Here is a 22,496-nt window from a genome sequence, read left to right on the forward strand (position 1 = left end):
CAGTGAGCACTGCATGTTTCTTGTCTTCCTTAATCTCCTCTCCCTGCAGCATGGGACCCTGCCATTCTTCTCCTTGAAAATTCCCCTTCCTTTGTGTCAGCTGAGGACCATTCTCTTTCAATCACCTTCAGTGTCTCTTCCTCTTTACCTGCCTTTTGCGATTCTGGTTTCTAAAAGCTGAGCAAACATAAAGCAGTGACTTATTAAGTAAAGACAAACTGATGCCATAGTAGGAAAAGCTGGCAAGATGGAAATGAAGCAGCAGCTCAAGGATGTTGTCCAGACAAATTCTGGTTCTTATGGAACAAGAGTGGTGAACCATGATTAGGTTTTCTTTGTGGGCAAAATAAAAGCATGGTGCTAGTGAAGGCAGAAACAAACATCATTCATCCACTTTCAAAATTCCCAAAAGGTTAAGTATCGAAAGTTTAATTTCTCAAAAGTAATAGCTATTTTGTAAAGTTAATAAACACACTTAGCTTCATACTTGAGTGATGTTGATATTTATTGACATCGATGCAAAACAAGCTAAGTTGCTATTTAACAGGAACAAATATTGATGCAGTTTCCTTCCTGGAGAGGGTAGGCACTCAGCTCATGAGACCTAAGGTCAAACAAAAACTGGATTGTCAAGAACCAAATAAGGATTAAACTTTACAAATATAAAAATCACTAAAGGCAAAAGGAGATGTTTTAAAAAAATTTTTTTTACACTAATCTCACGTAAGCAAACAAAGAACTAAACTGAAAGTTGCTGAGTTGTGTCCGACTCTTTGCAACCCCATGGACTACATAGTCCATGGAATTCTCTAGGTCAGATAACTGGAGTGGGTAGCGGTTCCCAAACTAATCCTAAAACTTTAGGACATAAGATATCGACATGACATGATTATTTAAATTTCTGCATAAGTGAAAATGTGTTATATCCTCCACTGTACTTGTATTACAATTACATGCTTCTTGTTTCTACACTACACAAAGTCAACAGTTATCACCAACAATGACTATACCTAGATCTGAACGAGACTTCACAGTGACTCTGCTCCATTGAAATTTAAGAAAGTTCAATCCAGGATTAATAAAACCTTTTGATTTTAAAGCTAGTTCTCCTGTCTTCTTCTCGTGTCATACCTAAATAAGTCCTCTCATGACATTTCTTGCCTGCAAACTGCAATGCATGTCCTCTCCCCCTCAGCTTTGTCTGACACTTTAAATTTGTAGGAACTGCATAAAAAATGAAAATTGTACTTCCAATCTGAACCTGCGATCGGGTTCCTGCTTTAACACAAAACATACTCCTCTGCAGTGTACCCCACCAGCACAGCGACCCCCTTTCTCTCTCTCTCCTTTGCCCTGAAGGCACTTCTGGATTGCTTAATTCGTGCTCTTTGGCTGCCTAGACAGTCAGGACACCTAAGGCCATTTGGATCTATCACTCCTCGCTTCCTTCTTTTCTATGGCTAATACCAGTTTCCTGCTTTTTTTCTACGGCTGAATCTCCAGACTTGGTGTTGTCATCAGGGGGACAGAGTCGATTTCGGCTTCGAGCTCCTGGCTGGTAAAGCTGCATCGCCGGGCGATCCTAAAGTAAAATGAAATGCTCATGTTACAAAACTGCTACTAAGCATGTCCAGGGGATAATATATACCAGTGCGAGCCCACACGAGATCAAAATTTGAGGGCACAGTACATAACAGTAAGTGTCAACGGTTATTTGGCTTCAAACTGCCTGCTTCCTTTCCCCTACCTACAAAGAAAAACTATTATTTTATATGCCCAGAGTAAATTTTGATAAGTTTACTGCCTAATTTTCTTTACCATCTTAAGATGAACTGAATCAGCTTGAATAGTTTTTACTTAGAAACCGTGGTTGTTGTCTATCTCTCCTCCTCATCGGTAAATGGATTTTAAAAATGCACCACCATCTAAGAAAATTTTAGGAGTGAAAACAATAATAAAGAACGCCAATTCTTAATAATGCAAAGTCCCTGAAGCTATGAGCTGAGACACTTGTTATTTAACACAAATATGACTCTCTCTTAATTCAGATTTGACAAGGTGACAACCCAGCTTGAGACTCTCGAGTTAACATTTTAGATCTCAGGTTCCTAAATAAGCCTCAATATCAACACCAGGTACCTCTCAGTTCAAGTAATGTGTTTGGTTTATCACAATATGACCCTGGAAACTTATAAGGCCTTTTTTTCTAACTCAACAAAAGACAACACGAGTCTTCCCTGTCCTTTCTCCCTGACATATGAAAGAGCCTTAAAGCATTATTCTCAAGTGAGTAATTCCAGCAAAACATTTCACCTTTTTAACAAGATGAAACCTTAAAACAGATGAGACTGCCACATAGTATTTAAAGAAACGAATGATGGGGCTCCCAGTGTGCAAAGATGGGACAAGTTAAACGTCAACAAGGGCAATAACTGATAATAACAAGTTGGAGTTCACCAAGTATTTCTAAATCCATAAGTTATTTAAAGACTAAGCAGAACAAAACTCATTGATAGCCCCTACAAGTTGCTGGGACACCAACTCATTACGCTGAATACTATAAACAAAGGGAATGGATCAAGTGCTATTCTTGCCTTTCCTGTGTGCACTGAATTTCAAGATTAACCAAATAGTTGATAAGGGAAAACTCCTCTTTGTGGAAGAATTTCAGATCATAAATGCAACAGGAAAGGCAGAATTTGTATATATATATATCACTATTTTCCAATCTCTCCCTATGAAATAATGAATCTAAACAACATCATTAGAAGAAAGGCTGATAAAAAATTTTTATACTATATGGATCAGGCTTACAATACCTAAGCTAACTGATCAGCTATTTTTCCAATTTTTTATCTCAAAAAAATTTAAATCTATATAAATGTTGCCAAACTTGTACAGTGAATACCTAATACCTTTCTCCTAGATTCATGATGATTAACATTTTGTCATATATGCCCTTTCTGTCTTTAGTGTATATGTAGGCACAAACATACATTATTATTTTTGCAGAACCACTGGAGAATAAGTGCAGACATCAACACTCTTCATCACTAAATATTTTAGCTTGTGTATCCTCAGAGCAAGGACATCCTATCACATAACCATAATACCATTATTATTGATCATATGATTCTTCATTGGTAATATTTCAGCTTGTGTATCCTAAGAGCAAGAACATCTTATCACATAACCATAGTACCATTACTCTTGGTCAATCTTAACATCACAATAAACGGATACCAAGACATTGTATGCTTCCTGATACAATGCAGTAGGAACTGTACAACACCACCTATCAAGTATTCTTGCCAACAATTGAGTCTGAATATATTAAGGCCTCTAGATGAGGGGCCACCCACCTCTTTCTGTGAATAAAGTTTGACTGGCTCTCAGCCATGCTTATTCTTTTACATGCTGTCTATGCCTACTTTCCTACAAAGCTTACTGGTTTTGACAGAGACCACATGGCCCACAAAGCCTAAAATAGTTACCATCTTGTCCTTGAACGAAAAAAACTTTCTGACCCTGCTCTAGATATGACTACTGATTTTCAAGGAAACATAGAAGGTAGAGGAACATGTTCAATGTTACCACAGGGATGTAATTAGCCACTCTGGACTATTAGACGCTCTATAAGGCAAACTGATTTCTGCAACAAAGAAATGGTAGAAAACGAAAGGAGGAGGAATTATTTAGATTAAAAGAGACTTAAGGGAACATTTCAAGCAAATACAATTTGTGGACCCTGTTTAGAGTCTATAAAAAAGATGTTAATGAAAAGAGATGTTAATGAGACAATTGGGAAAATCTGAACACTGGGTAGATAGGATGCTCAGGAGTTATCGTCAGAAATTCTTCTGTCTGGTGTGAAAATGCTATTAGGGTTATTTTATTAAGAAAAAGAATATTAGGGTTATTTTATTAAGAAAAAACCCTGGCAATCCAATGGTTAAGACTCCACACTTCCACTGTAGAGGGCTCCGGTTTCATCCCTGGTTGGAGAACTAAGATCCCATATCCCATATGCCTCACAGTATGACCAAACTTTTTTTAAAAAAAAAGTCTTTACTCTTAATACTGACATATTTAAAGAAGAAATTATCTGTCCAGGTTTTGCTTGAAAATAATCCCATAGGAGTAAGATGGGGTAGAGTAGAAAGAAGATTGGCCATAAGGTGATAATTGCCAAAGCTGGGTGGTAAGTACATCCTGCTACTCCTCTGTTCTACTTTTGTGTATGTTTGAAAAGTACACACAAAGTTTAATAAAAGGACGCCATCAAGACTGAAAAAAGGTACAGATAAAGTTCTCTTAAAATTCTGTAACAATGAGCTAGCCCTCTCCTTTATACTTGCAGGAAAAGACAGAAAATCCTCATGAAAAGAAGTTTAATGAAATGCAGCACCTTGTTTCTTATGCGATCTCTCTTAACCACTTCTTCTTTCTTTTCAGTTTTTTCTGAGCTGCCTACTGGCTCTGTACTTTCAGGCTTCTTTCCTTTATCCCGAAGTGTTTCTTTCTCCTTCTTCATTTCTTCCTCCTTTCTCTTGAAAGCCTTCTCTTTCTCATAGCGCTCCTTCTGCCTGCGGCGCTCTTCTTCCTGCCGCTTCAGCCTCTCTCTCTCCCGCAGGATGCGCTCCTGGTCTCGTTCATAATCCCGCTCCCTCTCCCTGTATTCTCTGCCACTCTCATCTTCAGGTCTGCACGAAAGACAAATCTGAGAATGCACCCTTGAAGCTCCTCTAATCACAAAGGCAGAAACACTCTGACCCTGCCTTGGCCACTACAATGAGGTTGAACTTTTGGAGCAGCATTAAAAAAAAAAATACAAGTATTTTGAAAAGCAATTTGGAAAAAAAAAAACCCAAAAGTCATTCACCCAGATTCAGTTCAGTTCAGTTCAGTTCAGTCGCTCAGTCGTGTCCGACTCTCCGCGACCCCATGAATCACAGCACTCCAGGCCTCCCTGTCCATCACCAACTCCCGGAGTTCACTCAAACTCACGTCCATCAAATCGGTGATGCCATCCAGCCATCTCATTCTCTGTCGTCCCCTTCTCCTCCTGCCCCCAATCCCTCCCAGCATAAGATACTAAAATACTTGAAACCTGTCCTCCTAATCCCCATACCCCTCATAAAACCCAGTATCTTGATTCAGGTACAAGCCCAGAATGCAACAGTAAAACTAGCAGCCAGAAACAGGTCAAAAACAAATGTCCCAAGAACCCTCGACTACCGACCTCTTAGGCTTTTCATCTTTAAATTCACCCTCAGAACGCTTGGGCAATGTACAACTTTGCCCACTGGCTCTTTCATCACTCAGATTCTCTTTGTCCAATTTCTTTAGTTTTTCTCTTTTGTCCAATTCTTTTTCATCTCCTTTTTCTGGCTTCTTGAGCAGCTTTAAAGAGAACAAACTTAGGTTTATTTTGAAGGATGGGATACTGTCTTCTGATTCTCACAAAGAAAACAATATACTAAATATTTTCAATGTAGGCTACTGAAGTCCCCGTCTCTGCAGTACTCAAACTTTCAGGTGAACAAATAGTGCACACAGAGCAGTAATTTGCTAAAAGGGTGCTATTAATGTGAAAGTGTTATGCACTCAAGTGAAGTGGTTTAATCACTTTGTGGCAATAGGATCAAGACTCCTTTGGCTTTAAATGGGTCAACCTTTGAGTAGACCAACGCATACTTTCAAGTATGCCTTCTGTAGCAAGCCAGCATGTCAGTATAACTTGATAGGAAAATACGGTACAAATTTAAAATGCTAAACAGGTCATTATTGCTGGACTATTTTTACACAGTTATTAGAATAACAAATACCTTGTCACCAAAGGAGAGATCCATTGCCGGAATAATTTTGCCTTGAGTCTGAGAGTAGCTACATACTTATGATGGTACAATCATATTATCATTAGAGATGAAAAGCAAGAATTATTTGGCATTTGATTTAAAAATCCAAATATCTCATACAACAGAACTGTGAAGTTCCATCTCTACTGAATAGGAACTCTGTTCAATGTCATATGTATATATGACAGAATGCAATTCTAAAAAAGTGGTTTATAAAGTTCAAATTGCTAACAGAAGTTTCTTTCTCATGCCGCTTCTGCAAATCTCTCTAGAATACACCCCCAAGTGTTGGCTATTCAGAGAGACTTTTAGGAATTTCAAGTCTCAGAATGAAGGCATCATACAGAGTTTCATCTCAGTGTGAAGGTATCATACAAGCCACGAAGCTAAAGGCAAAGCACCATGCGTGAGACTTAAGCATGAAGTATTTCAGCACACAGACAGCCACTGAAAATAGTGAGTCCAGAGTGGACACTATGAAGGCACCAGTGCAAAGTGAGGATAACATGTGCAGGTTTCATTGCAAGTGTTCTCACTTCTCTAATGAACATCTTCGTCAGGAGCCAAGATGTTCATTACTCTAGTAAGAACATTAACGAATGTGTCTAGCATAACCGGCTTGACCTCTGCCTTGCTGACAGACATAGCAAGTCAGGTTGCTTGTAGCAGGGCAGACGCGATAGAAGGAATTAAGATGAGAACCTCCCCACCCTGCCACCGCCAAGCCCCTTATCACCGATGAGTCCTGGAGAGCCTCGGGGCGCCCTAGCGACTTGACCAGCTAAATTCTGAGGAGGTAAAAGGAGACTGCCATCATCTCTGTGAGATTTTCTCTGACTTTCTCTGCCATACTATGCACAAGTACTTCCCTGGGCAGTTCATTGGAGCAAGGGATGCCCAAGCCATGGCCCTGGAAGGGAAGCAGCTAGGCTGGGGTCTTTCCACAGGTTTTCCTCTTCCTACATGCAGTGTGTTAATCAGAATCTGCTGCTCACAGATTCCCAGGTAGACGCAAGAAGGTAACGTGGGGAATCATGTGAGAGGGGAGAGGATGTATATTCTGAATACTCCCACAGGCAGCCAGGTATGAGAGGCGTATCAAGGAAGAAGAGAGAAAGAGCTCTTAAGGCATGGCTGTCCTCTCATTGCACATTGTTGAAGCTTCTGGGTACACAGCAGAGCATCAGGAAATCATCTGGGTTTTTTTCTAAAGCAGGAATTTTAAATGGTTCAGCTTTTAAGACTCAAGTCAGTCTGAGGGCATTTTCTACAGGTAACACTACCACCACCACCAAAAGGACTTATTAACTAAGACCTGTGTGTGTGACATGATACTAGGTGCTCTGTATCATGTACTTGGTCCTTACATTTTTCTGATTCACAGCTTGTAACAGAAACCTGTGTACCTGAAGACAGTGGAAAACAAACAGATGAGGCAACTTCATGTATCAAATATAACGGAAAAGCTGAATAAAACCCATAATTCATGCCAGCCAGCCCTAAGCCCTTATATATGAAGAACTGAGAGAATAATAATCCAAAATTGAACATTTTCAATGATTATAAATAACACTGCACTGAAGAAATCCCATGTAAACTACTTAATCTTTTAAATTATCTTAAATTAAGAGTAATACATGAATATTATAGGAAAGATTCACTCCCTCCCAAAAAAGACAAAACTAAAACACAGTTTACACCAATACAAGATGCATGCATATTTGAAGAAGCAGATATAGTACATGCAATTTTCAGCAACATGCAGTCAGTTTAACTTATGCTCATACCTTAATCTTTGGTTCATCCTTTAATTTGTCCCTTTCTGGAACTCTGTCTATCTTCTTTAGCTTTTCTATATCTTTCCGTTTTCGTTTCTCTTCTTCTTTCCACTTCCTCCTCTCTTCTTCTCTTTGTCTTTTTCTTTCTATTTCTCGCCGCCTCCTTTCTTCTCTCTTTTCTTCTCTCATCCTCTGCAAAGAAACATCAACAAAGCCTTCAGACAAGATAATTACCACCAAAACCATAATTCAGAAAGTACGGTGGGCACCCACTTAACTGTATCATCTTTCCTTCCCACTTTCCACTTCCTTAACCCCCTCCCCACTCCATTCAGAATATGAGAGAGAAATAGACCCCAGCCTGCTCATATCAGTCTCCCACTGCTGCCTTGCTACAGTACCCAGAGGCTTTCAGGAAATCAAGAGTGTCTCTGGAGCAAGCTAAGGACCCCCTAGTTCTGCAGAGTGAATCTACGGTCCAACAACCAGAGTTAAGGAGCAGGCCAGAGAGTGAGGCCAATGAGCCAAATCTTTAAAGAACAGTGGTAGAGAAAGAAGCTATCCCTACTGTTCGATCCCAGTGCTCTTAAATTCACAGAATGCGAACCAATGAAATAGAAGTATTGTGAGAACTAGAAAAACAAAAGGTTTACCTGCTTGTTTTTCAGGAAGCTCAAAAGTGGAGTTGTCTTCTTAGCTACACAAATGTAAACAGATTATTAATAATACTTAATGGAACCCTAGAAAGAATTCCATTTTCTGACATTCCCTGCTAACCACCCGAAGTGGGAAAACTATACCCTTCAAACAGTAAGCTCACAACTATCTTATTGGAAAGAAGTTTTACAATATTCTACTTCAATTCTGAAGGTTTAAAATATTAAAAGTTAAGAAATTTAAATTAAAACAATAAAACAATTTTTAAAAAGAGCAATTCCTGTGTCAGTGAGAATAAAGTGCAATGGACATTCTCTTGTTTTACAGATGGGAGTATAAATCCGTTCAACAAGGAAGAAACTGGGATAAAGGTCTAAAAATATCTAATACTTTTGACCCCATAATTCCACTCCTGGGAATTTATTCTATGGAAACTATCAGAGGTGGGCTTATACTATGAAAGTGAAAGTCGCTTAGTCATGTCTGACTCTTTGCAACCCCATGGACTACACAGTCCATGGAATTCTCCAGGCCAGAATCCTGGAGTGGGTAGCCTTTCCCTTCTCCAGGGGATCTTCCCAACCCAGGGATCAACCCCAGGTCTCCCGCATTGCGGGTGGATTCTTTACCAGCTGAGCCACCAGGGAAGCATCCATTAATAAAAATCAAGTTTTAAAATAATATTTAATTCATTTTTCAATATTCTGAACAATGCTATTTAATCTTATAGCTAGCTTTTTGAAAAGCATACTTCCTTTGGAGAAATTCCTAGGAGTGGAAATCCTGGGCAGGTTGGAGGCTATGCTTATGTTTAGAGCTGATGCGGTAGTGACAACTTACTACCAAAACCAACATCCAAGCTAGAATTTCTCAAGAGGTTTATCAATTCTGCAGTAACCAATTTCAATTTTTTTTATATTTTCAAGTCAAAAATTTTTTTTACGAATAAGAACTTATTAGTAGAAAACACCAACTGATCTTCAAAGACTCATTAACATCTTAAGATCCCATATAGCTCTTCAAATTTTTATACTTACATTTGTGTGGCACTAAATAAGTCAGAGGGGGCTTCCCAGGTGGCTCTACTGGTAAAGAACCTGCCTGCCAATGCAAGAGATGTAAGAGACCTGGGTTCTATCCCTGGGTGGGGAAGATCCCCTGGAGGGCATGGCAACCCACTCCAGTATTCTTGCCTGGAGAATCCCATGGACAGAGGAGCCTGGCAGGCTATAGTCCATGTGGTTGCAAAGAGTTGGACACGACTGAAGTGACTCAGCATGCATGCAAATAAGTCAGAGAATATTTTCCATCTTATCGATGGATTCTCATAATCCTGTGAGTCACCTATCATCTGCACTTTATAGTAGAACGAACAGAGTCTCAGAGAAGTTAATGCCTTTCCTATGGTCACATAGCTAGCAAATGACGGAAGTGGGAGTCTGACAGGTCTTCTGATGAAAAAACTATAATGCGTAATTCCTTTTGCCCACTTACCTATTAGTTCTCTATTTTTTGCTTCTATTTCCTCTAGCAGTGTCTCTGGAGTAGATGTCATTTTCTCATTATCTGCAGCATAGCTCTCCAGAAATTTTCTATATTCTGGATCTAAATAATTATTTAAGTAAATAGAAAACATAGCAGACTTTAAACAAAATAATAAATATTATCCAGGATATTTACTTATCAAAGAAGATAATTTTCTACTTCATGGAAGATTAAAAATAAACCCAATTATGCCCATAAGACAGACTATTTGGGGTTTTATTGGTCACTTACTCTGAGAACTCCTATTAGATATACCGACAGTCAGGCAAAGTGAGACACCATGCATTATAACACAACCTCCAGGGACGTTAAGCAGTTTGCTTTCAAAAACCATCACTCCTATTAATCCAGAGTCATACGTATGGGAGAACTGCAAGCTATAGCTATGAGACCCTCAGAGTGTATCATGTAGAGCATGTAAAAAGTTCCTGCATAAGTACACCTCACTTGAATGAAACTCAGAATATGAAAATCGGGTGTTCTAAACAGATAAATGAGGGGGGATGCCCTAGATGTGGCACTAGAGGTGATGGTAATATCTGGAATTCTTTCCTAGACGCCTCCGACATCAGAAGGGGTAGCACATCTGAGTCATTATATTGTATGTGGAGAATGCACTGTGGAGCATGTCACCTGATCTAGTCTTCAACATCGGAATCTATGATACAAAAGCTGTGTGCTGAGTCTTGTCTGTGTTTTCTTTATAAAATACACATTATAGTAATAAAAAATAATGGAAACCAAGCTAAGTGATTCTGAAATATCAATCTGATATAAAATATTGCAGCTAAGTCCTTAACTAACAAAACCACAGTACAGAGATCTCAATACCTAGATCCAGTTTACCATATATGGCAATTATTTGATTTTTAGTTCCAGTATTTCAGTTCAATGTAATTACCATGTATGCAGTTAACTGCATATTCAAAGCATAGAAACAGGATTTGCCACTTGAGTTACTTTATGTTGTTACTCAAGTAGAGAAATTTTTCCATCACAGTTCTCAATGATAACTCTTCCTCTTTATACAAATGGAAACCAAAAGTCAAATAAATAATCATAAAAATGGTAAGGGGCCTTACCATTTTTGTAAGGAGTTGTACTTTAAAACATCTCACTTTTTCCATTGTCTTCTAATGAATATACCTAAGGTGATTTACTACTCAACAGTCAACAATATATTGCTTACTGATGAAGGAATGAAAAGCCATTAGCCAAAGAGAGTGATAACTAGAGGAAACCCATCTCCACTCTAACAAGCAAAGCTTTCATCAGTGAATTACATTTCTCATGAACTTTATTTCATATGTTTTCTTAATTTAAAAGATTGGAGTCCACTCAATTCCCACAAAGGTAATATATCCTTTTAAAAATCTATGGCCCTACTATATAGCACAGGGAACTCTATTCAGTATTTGGTAATAATCTATATGGGAAAAGAATCTGAAAAAGAATGGATATATGTATAACTGAATCACTTTAACACAACATTATAAATCAATTATTAATCGAAGATTAAATAAAAACAAACACATGGCATTAGCGCATTAAGTAACTAGAGCTATACTATACCATCATCGATAGTCCCAACTTTAGTATCTCTTTTCTTAGTCTTCTTTTTTGCAGCTTTTTGAAAAGGTGCAAATTCTACGATGGCAGGATATTCCTGACCTGTTTAGAAAAAACAGCACACTTGCTAAAAGAAAGAAAATGTCAAAAATGGATACAAGAGACTCAATCCCCTGCTCTCTAGGCTTCCTTTGATGACAGTGATCTGAATAGGGTCTCCCAAAAGGCATAAATCTCATTGGCACAACTAAAATCAACATGTTACCAAAGCAGTTCCCAATTCATAGCGAAAAAATAACAAAAAGATATGGAAGGGAATTAAAATATTCATTTAAATTCAACCTCTAAACTCTGATATTGTGAAATGTGGCAGGAAAAATCTACAAACTAATTTTCATTTAACAAATATATCAAAGGGAATCCTTGGTGGTCCAGTGCTTAATACTTGGCACTTTCACTTCAGGGATCCAGACTGGATTCCTGGTGGGGGAACTAAGACCCTGCAAAGCTGCATGGCACAGCCAAAAAGCAAACAAACAAAAAACAAAACAAGATCACAATACTGACTATACAGGGGTATAAATATGTCAAAAGTCACCAAATGCACATGTAAAATGGATGCATTTTTAAAATGAAAATTATACCTTGACTTTTTTACAAAACCAGAAATCTCTACAATAAGTAAGGCTAGAGATAGAAGGTAGGTTAGTGCTTGTCTAGAGACGGGGTGTAACAACTAATGGGTACATGGTTTCTCTTTAGTGTGATGAATGTGTTCTAAAATCAGATTGTGGTGATAGCTGCATAACTTTGTGAATATACTAAAAAATGCTGAACTGTAATTCTTTAAAAGGGTGAATTTTATGGCACGTGCATTATATCTCAGTAAAGCTGTTATTAAAAAATACAGCAGGAGACACCAAAAGCACAGGCAACAAAAGTGAAAAACAGATAAACTGTGCTGCATCAAAATCAAGAACTTTTGTGCATCTAGAGACACAATCAACAGAGTGAAAAGCAAGCCTACAGAACTGGAGAAAATATTTTCAAATCATATATCTGATAAGGGGTCAATATACAGAATATGTAAAGAACTGTAACTCAACAACAACAACAACAAAAAAACCCAAATAATCTGATTTTAAAATGTTCAAAGGACTTCCAGAGATGATATATTAATGGCCAATAAGCAAATGAAAAGATGCTGTGGGCTCAAGAATGGGAAGAGATTAAAATATTACCTCACTAATCATTAGGGAAATGCAAATCAAAACCACAATGCAATATCACCTTATACCTGTCAGAATGATTACTATTAAAGGGGGAAAAAAACCAGAAAATAGCAAGTGTTGGCAAGGACATGGAGAAATTAGAACCCTCAGGCATTACTGGTGGGAATATAAATGGTGCAGCCACTATGGCAAACAGTATGGTGGTTCCTCAAAAAATTAAAAATAGAATTACCACATGACCCAGCAATTCCACTTTGGGGTATATATTCAAAAGAAGTGAAAGCAGAAACTTGAACAGATGTTTATACATTTCCAGCAGCAGCATTCACAATAGCCAAATGTCTCTCAAATGATGAATGGATAAAGAAAATGAAGTATATACATACTATGGAAAAGGAAATTCTGACACATGCTACAACATGGATTAACCTTGAGGACATTATGCTAATATAAGTCAGTGACTAAAAGTCAAATACTATGATTCCATTTATATGAGACACCTAGAATGGTCAACTTAATAAGAATAGTGGTTCATAGAGGCAGAATGTATTGACAGCTGTCAGAGGCTGGGGAAAGGGAGAAATGGGGAGTTGTTTAATGGGCAGAGTTTCAGTCTTACAAGATGAAGAAGTTCTAGAGATTAGTTGCAGAACTATGTGAATGTACTTAGCACTACTGACCTGCACACTTAAAAATGGTTAAGATGATAAATTTTATTTATGTATATTTTACCACAATTTTTAATAATGTCAAAAAACAAAAGCAATGAGATAATGATACATATTATAACATGGATGAACCTTGAAAACATATTAAGTAAAAGAGGTAGTCACAAAAGGCCATATATTATATGATTTAGTTCATATGAAATGTTCATAATAAGGAAATCCATAGTTAGTAGATTAGCGGTTGCCAAGGGCTGGGGGAGAGGGGAATGGGTGATGACAGCTAATGAATACAGGATTCTTTTTGAAGTAATGAAAACATTCTGGAATTGCACAGTGGTGATAGTTATAAAACTTTGTGAATATACTAAAAATATACCACTGAATTTTATGTTATGAGTTATATCTCAATAATAACTTTTTTAAAAACCTAAGTGACTACTGGAAAAATACATCAAATCCTTGCTATAGAATAATGTCATATAAGGTACAAAATACCATCTTTACATTTTTGGTGTGTAAACATAAGCCAGAATAAATTACTAGAACTGACCATTAGGTATCACAAAGCAGTCACAGAGGAAACAAGATTTTAGAAATCCTAGTGAATGCAGAATCATATTACCTTAATAACTGATATACCTGAAAAGGAATAGATAAACCAGACTGAAGCAAAAGGAAATTGTGCAATATAAGCAAAAAAAAATAAAATTAGAAGTGAGGCCAAACAATGGGGGGTGCTGTCTACATGACTAAGGAATTTGGACTTTTTTTCCACAACTGCTATCTTAAGTCACTATTTTCAAAAAGATTATTTTCATGGCAAAATAAGACTAAATTATACAGAAAATGGAAAATTCTATAAGTTTAGAGAGTGGTTGTCTTAAGCATTAGGTGATGAGGACATGTGAAAGTATTACTAAGTCTAACATCCTCAGTCTAGATGAACAAGATATTAAAAAGCAATAAACTGACAAAATCCATCACTTGTTTAAATGTAAGGGATAAAGAGAGGAAAAAGTTAAACAGAACTCAGATTTTCAGGAAATCACTTGCTATCTACTGGAATAAACTTATGGAGCAGAAAAGTAGCTGGTTTGGGGGGATTAATAAAACCTGGACAAATAAAGTAGCAATTCTTCAACTTTTACTGGCATATTCCCTAACAAAGATTTCATTTTTACCAACTCTGAAGTAATACTGAAAAAATACAATCTAACAAAAACACACATCATTCAATATTGCAAAGCCAAAAGAAAAGTAGCAAACAGCTTGGACATTCTCTGGCTAAATGTTGCAAGCAACAGATAATAAAATGAGGGTTAATACAGAAGTTTTTCTTCCCTATAAACTCCTGGATAGGAAGTGGGAAATCATCAAGCTCAATGGTTTAATTACATACAACTTAGAATGTTAAACAGTACTCCAATTGGCAACTATTGACATAAAGGATCTGAATTAAATAAGTATTGGTCCTTGAAGCAAGATGAGAAGTAAATATTTAAAACTTGTATGACAAGTTTAAAGAGTCACTTGTCAGTATCACTTAAAACTAGTAAATACTCAAGACAATGGATCACCTAAAACAGGGCAAAAGAAATGTCACAGGAGAAAACAGTGGCAATTTCCTTCAGTTGACAAACTACAGAAATAATAGGTTAATACAAATACCTGTAAAAAGTCATATTATCTATTTATAAGGCTGTCATAAGCTTATCAAATGCGTAAAACTCTTTAAATGTTGCTCATCTTATCACTCAGGATTTTAGAAACACTATGAAGGCATCAAGAGACTATTGTCTTAAACATACAAATGACAAACTCCCCTTCAGTTAAAAGGACTCACCTTTATTGTCAAGGAATACATAACCATCAAAACGATCCCTGAACAAAATAATGTCCTCTTGGTTTTTAAAGTTGATGTATGCTCTTGCATACATATGAGGATACAAACTGCAGGGAGGAAAGCAATTATGTGAATGTGCTTGCAGGTGTCTGGGTGAATTACAAGTATGCATATATTAGAAAGATAGGCTCAAATAGAAATCATGAGTAGGATTAAAAAAAAGAATGGAAGAAACCTTTTTCATTTACCCCTCCCTCTTATTTTACCTAGTATCATTAGAAAAAAACTCAAAATAATCATGCTCAGGCATAGGCTGAAGATGTTCCTGAAGCTGCTCCTTGGTCAAAGTGGGCGGTAATCTCCGAATTACCACCTTAAGAAATGAATAAGGAAAATAAAATTAGTACAAATCAATTTTCTGTCATACCTGAATCACTGTCCCTGAAGACAGTTGGCCTTTAAAAGATGAGATCACTTCTAAAAACCCAAGAGAATGTTCAGAACGCTCAGAATGATTAGTCAAACATAACAGTAACATAGTTTAAAAAAAAAGACTCTCGGAAACGAGAACTGCCTGGAGCAAGGAAATCTTAGGTTCTGTTAACCCGAAGCCCCACAGTTTACTAGGTTTTCGCCTCATTTTCTGTCACCCATTTTTCAGTAGTGGTAAGAAATTAGTAAACCAACCCAGGTCTTTCGTGGCTGCCAGGAATTCTTGATTGATAAAGCCCTTATTCAGTCAGCATAAATAATTCAAAATTCTAAGAAATACCCCCAATTCCCTCATTGCTCCCCAAACAGAATGTACCCGATTTGGCCCAAGACCATTAGTAGCCGCCACCCACCTATTCCCTCAACTAACCTCTGTTAATATTCCTATCACGTCCTACTCCCGCTGGTGATAGCACCTTTTTATTTAATAATTCCCCCTCAATTCCTCATCCTTGTCGCGATCGCCCCCTCCCATCATCATCTCACGGCTCTGACCTAAACCCTTCTAGTCAGGGAACCCCCCGCCCTCCCTCACTCCCATCCCGGGGCTCGGCTGGGAAGGGGACCCCCATTTTGGGCGAGTGGATGAGACAGGGTGATGCGATTTTCACTCAAGTGAAGAAACAGAGGAAGAGATTGGGAGAGGAAGAGGGCAGCCCCATTCCCAACCATCCTTCTCGGGTGGTGGAACCGTCCCGCCCTCTCCTGGGCCAACAGCCGGCCAGACACCTTGCTCAACGCCTCTTTCTTCTCCTTGTTCCGATCCTGCTTATCTTCCCCTTTGGTGCTGTCTCCTGAAGCCCCACCGCCGCTGCCTGTAGCACCTGGGGGAGTCAAGAGGGTTACTCGCTTCTCCTTAGGCCTATGCTCCTTCTCCTCCTTCATGGCCACAGCTTTGCTCCTCACCGCGGTAGCTCGGCCTAAACGCCGCTACGCCGGGTACCTAAGCCTCCCGGCCAGTTGGGGCAGAGCTCCGCCCCCAACAAGCTCTCCTAGCGATAAGCCGACCCCAACGTTCCATTGGGCCCCGCCAGGATCTCGCGAGACTTCAGGGCATCCGGCTTCCTTCGCTGGAAAGGTTGTAACACCTGATCTTAGCTTCCTTCCCGCGGAATCCCCGCATCTCCCAATCCCCTCGCGGCCCAGACTCCCTCGGGGCAGGTCATTAGCATATCCGCCATCTTGGTTAGGGCGAATATTTCAACGGACTACAAATCCCGGCATCCAAAGCGGTTACCCGCTTCTGGCTGAGTTCTGGAGTCGTAGTATTTCAGGGTCCCTGTTTGTAAGTAAATGGAATCTTTAATCTTGAAAGGTTAATGTTTTTCAGATCAAAAGATACATTCTGCGGGCTTCGTTTTCCAGAGATAAAACCGATGTTATCCAAAGTTTATCACTAGGGGAACGACTTGTATTTTCTATTATTGGTTGTAAAGAGAGCTTTCAGAGCCTTTAGAATTTCTTTTCCTTATATTTTTTAGGATTCACAGACACTTAATAAAGATGCACAAAACACTGACATTTAAAGGAGCATTATGACCAAAATGTGTGAGATTTGTTTTCACCACTCTTTTTAAAAGTAATAAGAATCTATCATGGTACTGATGCCCTGTAGGTAGGAGAAAATAAAATCCAACTCACTTTAGACCGGAATGACCTCCTTCCCGCTTTAAAAAAGGCCAGTTATGCATTATTTATAATAGCTCCAAACTGGAACAACCCAAATGTCTGTCAACCCACTAATGCATAAACAAAATGTGGCACATCCATAGAATGAAATACTACTCAATTAAAAATGAACCCATATGTCCATCCACATGAATGAATCTCAAAATGATCATACTGAGTGAAAGAAACAGAACACAAAGAGTACATGCTGTATGACCTCATTGATACGAAATTCCAGTATCAAAACTAGTGAGATGGGAATACTAGACCACCTGACCTGCCTCCTGAGAAATCTGTATTCAGGTCAGGAAGCAACAATTAGAACTGGACATGGAACAACAGACTGGTTCCAAATTGGGAAAGGAGTACATCAAGGCTGTATATTGTCACCCTGCTTATTTAACTTATATGAAAAGTACATCATGAGAAACACTGGGCTGGATGAAGCACAAGCTGGAATCAAGATTGCCGGGAGAAATATAAATAACCTCAAATATGCAGATGACACAACCCTTATGCCAGAAAGCAAAGAAAGAGCCTCTTGATTGATGAAAGTGAAAGAAGAGAGTGTAAAGTTGGCTTAAAGCTCAATATTCAGAAAACTAAGATCATGGCATCTGGTCCCATCACTTCATGGCAAATAGATGGGGAAGCAATGGAAACAGTGACTGACTATATTTTTGGCTCCAAAATCACTACAGATGGTGACTACAGCCATGAAATTAAAAGACACTTGCTCCTTGAAAGAAAAGCTATGACCAACCTAGACAGCATATTAAAAAGCAGAGACATTACTTTGCCAACAAAGGTCCATCTAGTCAAAGCTATGGTTTTTCCAGTAGTCATGTGTGGATGTGAGAGTTGGACTATACAGAAAGCTGGTCACCGAAGAATTGATGCTTTTGAACTGTGGTGTTGGAGAAGACTCTTGAGAGTCCCTTGTACTGCAAGGAGATCCAACCAGTCCATCCTAAAGGAGATCAGTCCTGGGTGTTCATTGGAAGGACTGATGCTGAAGCTGAAACTCCAATACTTTGGCCACCTGATGCAAAGAACTGACTCACTGGAAAAGACCCTGATGCTTGGAAAGATTGAAGGTGGGAGGAGACGGGGACGGCAGAGGATGAGATGGTTGGATGGCATCACCGACTCAATGGACATGAGTTTGAGTAAACTCCGGGAGTTGGTGATGGACAGGGAGGCCTGGTGTGCTGCAGTTCATGAGGTCGCAAAGAGTGGGACACGACTGACCAACTGAACTGAGTGAAAGAAGGGCTTCCTATGTGGCGCTAGTGGTAAAGAACCGGCCTGCCAATGCAGGAGATCAAGAGATGGGGTTCAGTCCCTGGGTTGGGAAGATCCCCTGGAGGAGGGCATGGCAACCCACTCCAGTATTCTTTTCTGGAGAATTCCTTGTACAGAGGAGCCTGGTAGGCTACAGTCCATGGGGTTGCAGAGTCCTGACTTGACTGAAGCCATTTTAGCATGCACACAAGCAGATCAGTGATTGCCAGGGGCAGGGTTGGGGAGAAGGGACGGACTGCAGAGGGGCTTCAGGAAACATTTTGGAATAATAAAAAATATATTTTTATCATGATTGTGGTGGCTATGTTTGTGTAAACTCATTGAATTGTACACAAAGTTGGCAAATGTTATTTTATGTAAATTATTTTTCCAAGATCAGCCCCTGAAATGAAAAAAATTTGAAAAATATTGCTCTGCAAAAGTCCCAGAAGGCTCCTTAGGAGAACGGAATGGAAGACCCATGTGTCTCCTCCAAACCCAAGAAAAAGAAATCTTTTTCCATGGAGGAGCTGGTTAGTAGTGATCTTGAAGAGACAGCTGGTAGTGGAAGTCTTTCCAAGAGGAAGAACTGTTTCCCCAAAGAGGAACCAGTTAATGGCCCTGAGGAGTCAGGAAACAAGAGGGTCCCCAAGAAAAAGAGGAAATTCTCTTTCAAGGAGGAACCACTCAACCGTGGACCTGAAGAGGCTGCTGTCAGCAATAGCAACAGCTCCAAGAAAAAGCTCCAAAAAGCTATTCCAGGAAGATTATTAATAGAAAGGACATTTCCCTGGTGAGGAATAATTTGCAGACCCCTATATCCCAATAAAAAGAGGATAAGGGGAGGAGGGAGATGGGAGGGGGGTTCAGGAGGGGGAACTCACGTGCACCCCGGGCAGATTCATGTCAATGTATGGCAAAACCAACCAATATAATATTGTAAAAGAATTAGCCTCCAATAAAAAAAAATTTTTAAAAAGGAAAAAAAAGGAGAAGTATTGCTCTAAATGATAGAGCATTTGTATTTCATCAAAGCTAAGATACCATTGAATCTAAAACCATTATTTTATATACCGAAAAAAGAAAAAAATGCTGCCAATTGAAATATGGCATACCATCAATTTTAAGATGCATCTTGGTTTCAGAGATGTTAAAATGTGAATGAACTTGTGGTTGGGGCAGGGGAAGGGTGAGGAGGAAGAGTTAGTTAGGGAGTTTGGGACAAACATGTACCCACTGCTATATTTTAAATGGATGGTCAACAGACACCTACTGTGTAGCACAGGGAACTTGCTCAATGTTATGTGGCAGCCTGGATAGGAGGGGAGTTTGGGGGAGAGTGCATGCTCTGCTGCTTCAGTTGTATCTGACCCTTTGCGACCCTATGGACTGTAGCCCACCAGGCTCCTCTGTCCATGGAGTTCTTCAGGCAAGAATACTGGAGTGGGTTGCCTTTTCCTTCTTCAGGGGATCTTCCCAACTTAGGGATTGAATCCGCATCTCCTGCATTGGCAGGCAGGCTCTTTACCACTAGCACCACCTGGAAAGCCCCTGGGGGAGAGTGAATATGTGTACACATACGGCTGAAGAGCTCTGCTGTGAGCCTGAAACTATCACAATATTGTTAATCAGCTATATTCCAATATAAAATTAAAAGTTTTAAAATGTGAAAAAAGTCTTAGTTTGAATTGAACAAATTATATCTGTATTATGTGCCATTAAGATAAAAAGAGGTAAAATGTGAGAGAAGGGCAAATGATAAGCCAGAGGGAGATACAGACCCCCAGAGCAGGTAGGAATCAAATTAAGGATGTAATAGAAACACAAGGCAGAAAGCTGGCTCAGGGCCAAGGTTCCATTTTTGCGGACATCTAGAATATATTACTCAGATTCTATACTTAAATTTTCTTACCTCTGTTGCCAAGCATATGTTTGAGTTCATAATTCCTGTTGCCAAGACTGTTTTCCTGTATTCGAGACATGTCACTCATTCTTGCCTCCAGTATCTGCCCACTCTTACAAGCCTAGCCAAGTATCTATCTGCCTCTGACCTCCTACTTAGCTCTGCATTTATATCTTGGTATATGCCTGTTTTGGGGTGCTTGCTAGATTTAAACAACTCTATTTCAGTCATCAGAGTTGGGTATTCCAGGGCTCAGTTTTTAGACCTCTTTTCTATCTGTGCTCACTCCTTTGTTACTATCATCTATTCTTTTGGCTTTCCTCTCTTCGCTGACAACTCCAAAATTTATACCACCAGCCCATAGTTCTCCTGTGAATTCCAGACTCATGTATCTAACTGCCTACTTTGACATCTCCACTTAGATGTCAAACACATTGAGATTCTCTGAACATGTCTGAAACCGAACACCTGATCTCTCCTGACATGGCCTGTATTAGTTTCTTATTGCTGCTGAAACAAATTACCACAAATTTGGTGGTTAAAATAACACAGCTTTATCATCTTACAGTTCTGTATGTTAAAAGCCCAATAGGGATGTCATTAGACTAAAACTGAAATGATAGCAGGACTGAGCTCCTTCCTGGAGGCTGTAGGAAAGAATCTAGTTCCTTGTCTTTTTCAGATTCTTGAGGTTACTCATACTCCTCAGCTTGTGGCCCTTTCCTCCATCTTCAAAGCCAATAACATGGCATCTCTGTCTAACCCTGTTTCATCTATGTCTCTTTTGCTCTCTCTTCCTCCCCCTTCCACTTTTTTTTTTTTTTGGTTGTGCTGGGTCTTCATTGCTGTGCAGGCTTTTTTCTAGTTGCAGGGAGCAGGGGCTACTCTCTAGTTGTGGTGTGTGGGCTTCTCATTGTGGGGAGGCTTCTACTGTTGCAGAGCACAGGCTCTAGGGTGTGTGGGCTTCAGCAGTTTTCGTGCATGGGCTCAGTAGTTGCAGTTCCTGGGCTCTAGAGCACAGGCTCAATAGATTTGGTGCACAGGCTTGGTTGCCCCGTGGCATGTGGGATCTTCCTGGATCAGGGATCGAACCCATTTCTCCCACATTGGCAGGCAGATTCTTTACCACTGAGCCACCAGGGAAGCCCCTCCCCCTTCCCCTTTGAAGGACCCCTGTGACTTCATTGTGCCCACCTGGATAATATAGGATACTCTCCCTATGTTAAAGTCAGCTGATGAGTAACCTTAATGCCCTTTGCCACATAATTTAACATAGTCACAGGCTCTGGGGATTAGGGTGTAGACAATTTGAAGGGAGCATTGTTTTGTCTACCACACACTGTAAAGTTTCTTTTTAATTAAACTTTGAAAGTGTAGCACACGCACAGACAAGTGCACAGAAAATAAACACATAGCTCAATGCATTTTCACAGAGTGATGCGCTCATGCCAGCAGCGCTGAGATCCAGAAGCAGAACAACGCCAACATTCCAGAGGCTCTCTTTGTGTTCCTTCCCAGTCACTTCCCCCACCAAGACCACTGGTTAGTTTAGGTTAAACTAGTTTGCTTAAACTTCATGTAAACTGAATCACATAGTATGTATTCTTTTATGTTGAGCTTCTTTCTCTCAATTTTTATCATTAATTAATTAATTGATTTTGGTTGCACCATCCGGCTTACAGGATCTCAGTTCCCTGATCAGGGATTGAACCCAGGCCACAGCAGTGAAAGCCCAGAAGCCTAACAACTAGGCCACCAGGGAACTCCCTTTTTCAATTTTTATGACTATGAGATTCATTTATGTTGTCCTATGTAGCTTTGACGGAGAAGGCAATGGCAAGCCACTCCAGTACTCTTGCCTAGAAAATCCCATGGATGGAGCAGCCTGGTAGGCTGCAGTCCGTGGGGTCGCTAAGGGTCGGACATGACTGAGCGACTTTACTTTCACTTTTCACTTTCACACATTGGAGAAGGAAATGGCAACCCACTCCAGTGTTCT

At 39.5% G+C, this 22,496-nt stretch overlaps 1 protein-coding gene across 4 annotated transcripts; it reads right to left on the minus strand.

The window, feature by feature from the left end:
* Positions 1 to 487: 487 nt before the first annotated feature.
* Positions 488 to 16,755, minus strand: UPF3B (UPF3B regulator of nonsense mediated mRNA decay). Of its 4 annotated transcripts, XM_055438777.2 has the most exons (12): positions 16,372 to 16,755; positions 15,417 to 15,523; positions 15,151 to 15,257; positions 11,411 to 11,509; positions 9,788 to 9,898; positions 8,290 to 8,333; positions 7,646 to 7,828; positions 7,226 to 7,264; positions 5,243 to 5,403; positions 4,409 to 4,703; positions 1,468 to 1,582; positions 488 to 604 (listed from the first exon to the last, which is right to left on the minus strand). In XM_055438777.2, the coding sequence occupies exons 1-12, from the start codon at positions 16,525 to 16,527 to the stop codon at positions 591 to 593; spliced, it is 1,431 nt and encodes a 476-aa protein (XP_055294752.1). In that variant the 5' UTR covers positions 16,528 to 16,755; the 3' UTR covers positions 488 to 590. The 4 variants fall into 4 exon arrangements, with proteins under 4 accessions (XP_055294752.1, XP_055294751.1, XP_055294753.1 ...); XM_055438776.2 differs by having other exon boundaries at positions 488 to 1,582; positions 16,372 to 16,753; XM_055438778.2 differs by lacking the exon at positions 7,226 to 7,264 and having other exon boundaries at positions 488 to 1,582; positions 16,372 to 16,752.
* Positions 16,756 to 22,496: the final 5,741 nt, after the last annotated feature.

This window comes from Moschus berezovskii, chromosome X (assembly GCF_049115385.1).
Source record: "Moschus berezovskii isolate FMDL1 chromosome X, NW_MosBer_1.0, whole genome shotgun sequence".
Taxonomy (NCBI): domain Eukaryota; kingdom Metazoa; phylum Chordata; class Mammalia; order Artiodactyla; family Moschidae; genus Moschus; species Moschus berezovskii.

Excerpts from the sequence above, each read along its gene's own strand:
- UPF3B (XM_055438776.2), bottom strand. The coding sequence starts at position 16,527 with ATGAAGGAGGAGAAGGAGCATAGGCCTAAGGAGAAGCGAGTAACCCTC. Across the intron at positions 15,258-15,416 it reads TTTTTTTCTAATGATACTAG|TTTGTATCCTCATATGTATG; the intron begins GTAAAATAAGAG and ends TCCTCCCTGCAG. Across the intron at positions 9,899-11,410 it reads AGTTGGGACTATCGATGATG|ATCCAGAATATAGAAAATTT; the intron begins GTATAGTATAGC and ends ATAATTATTTAG.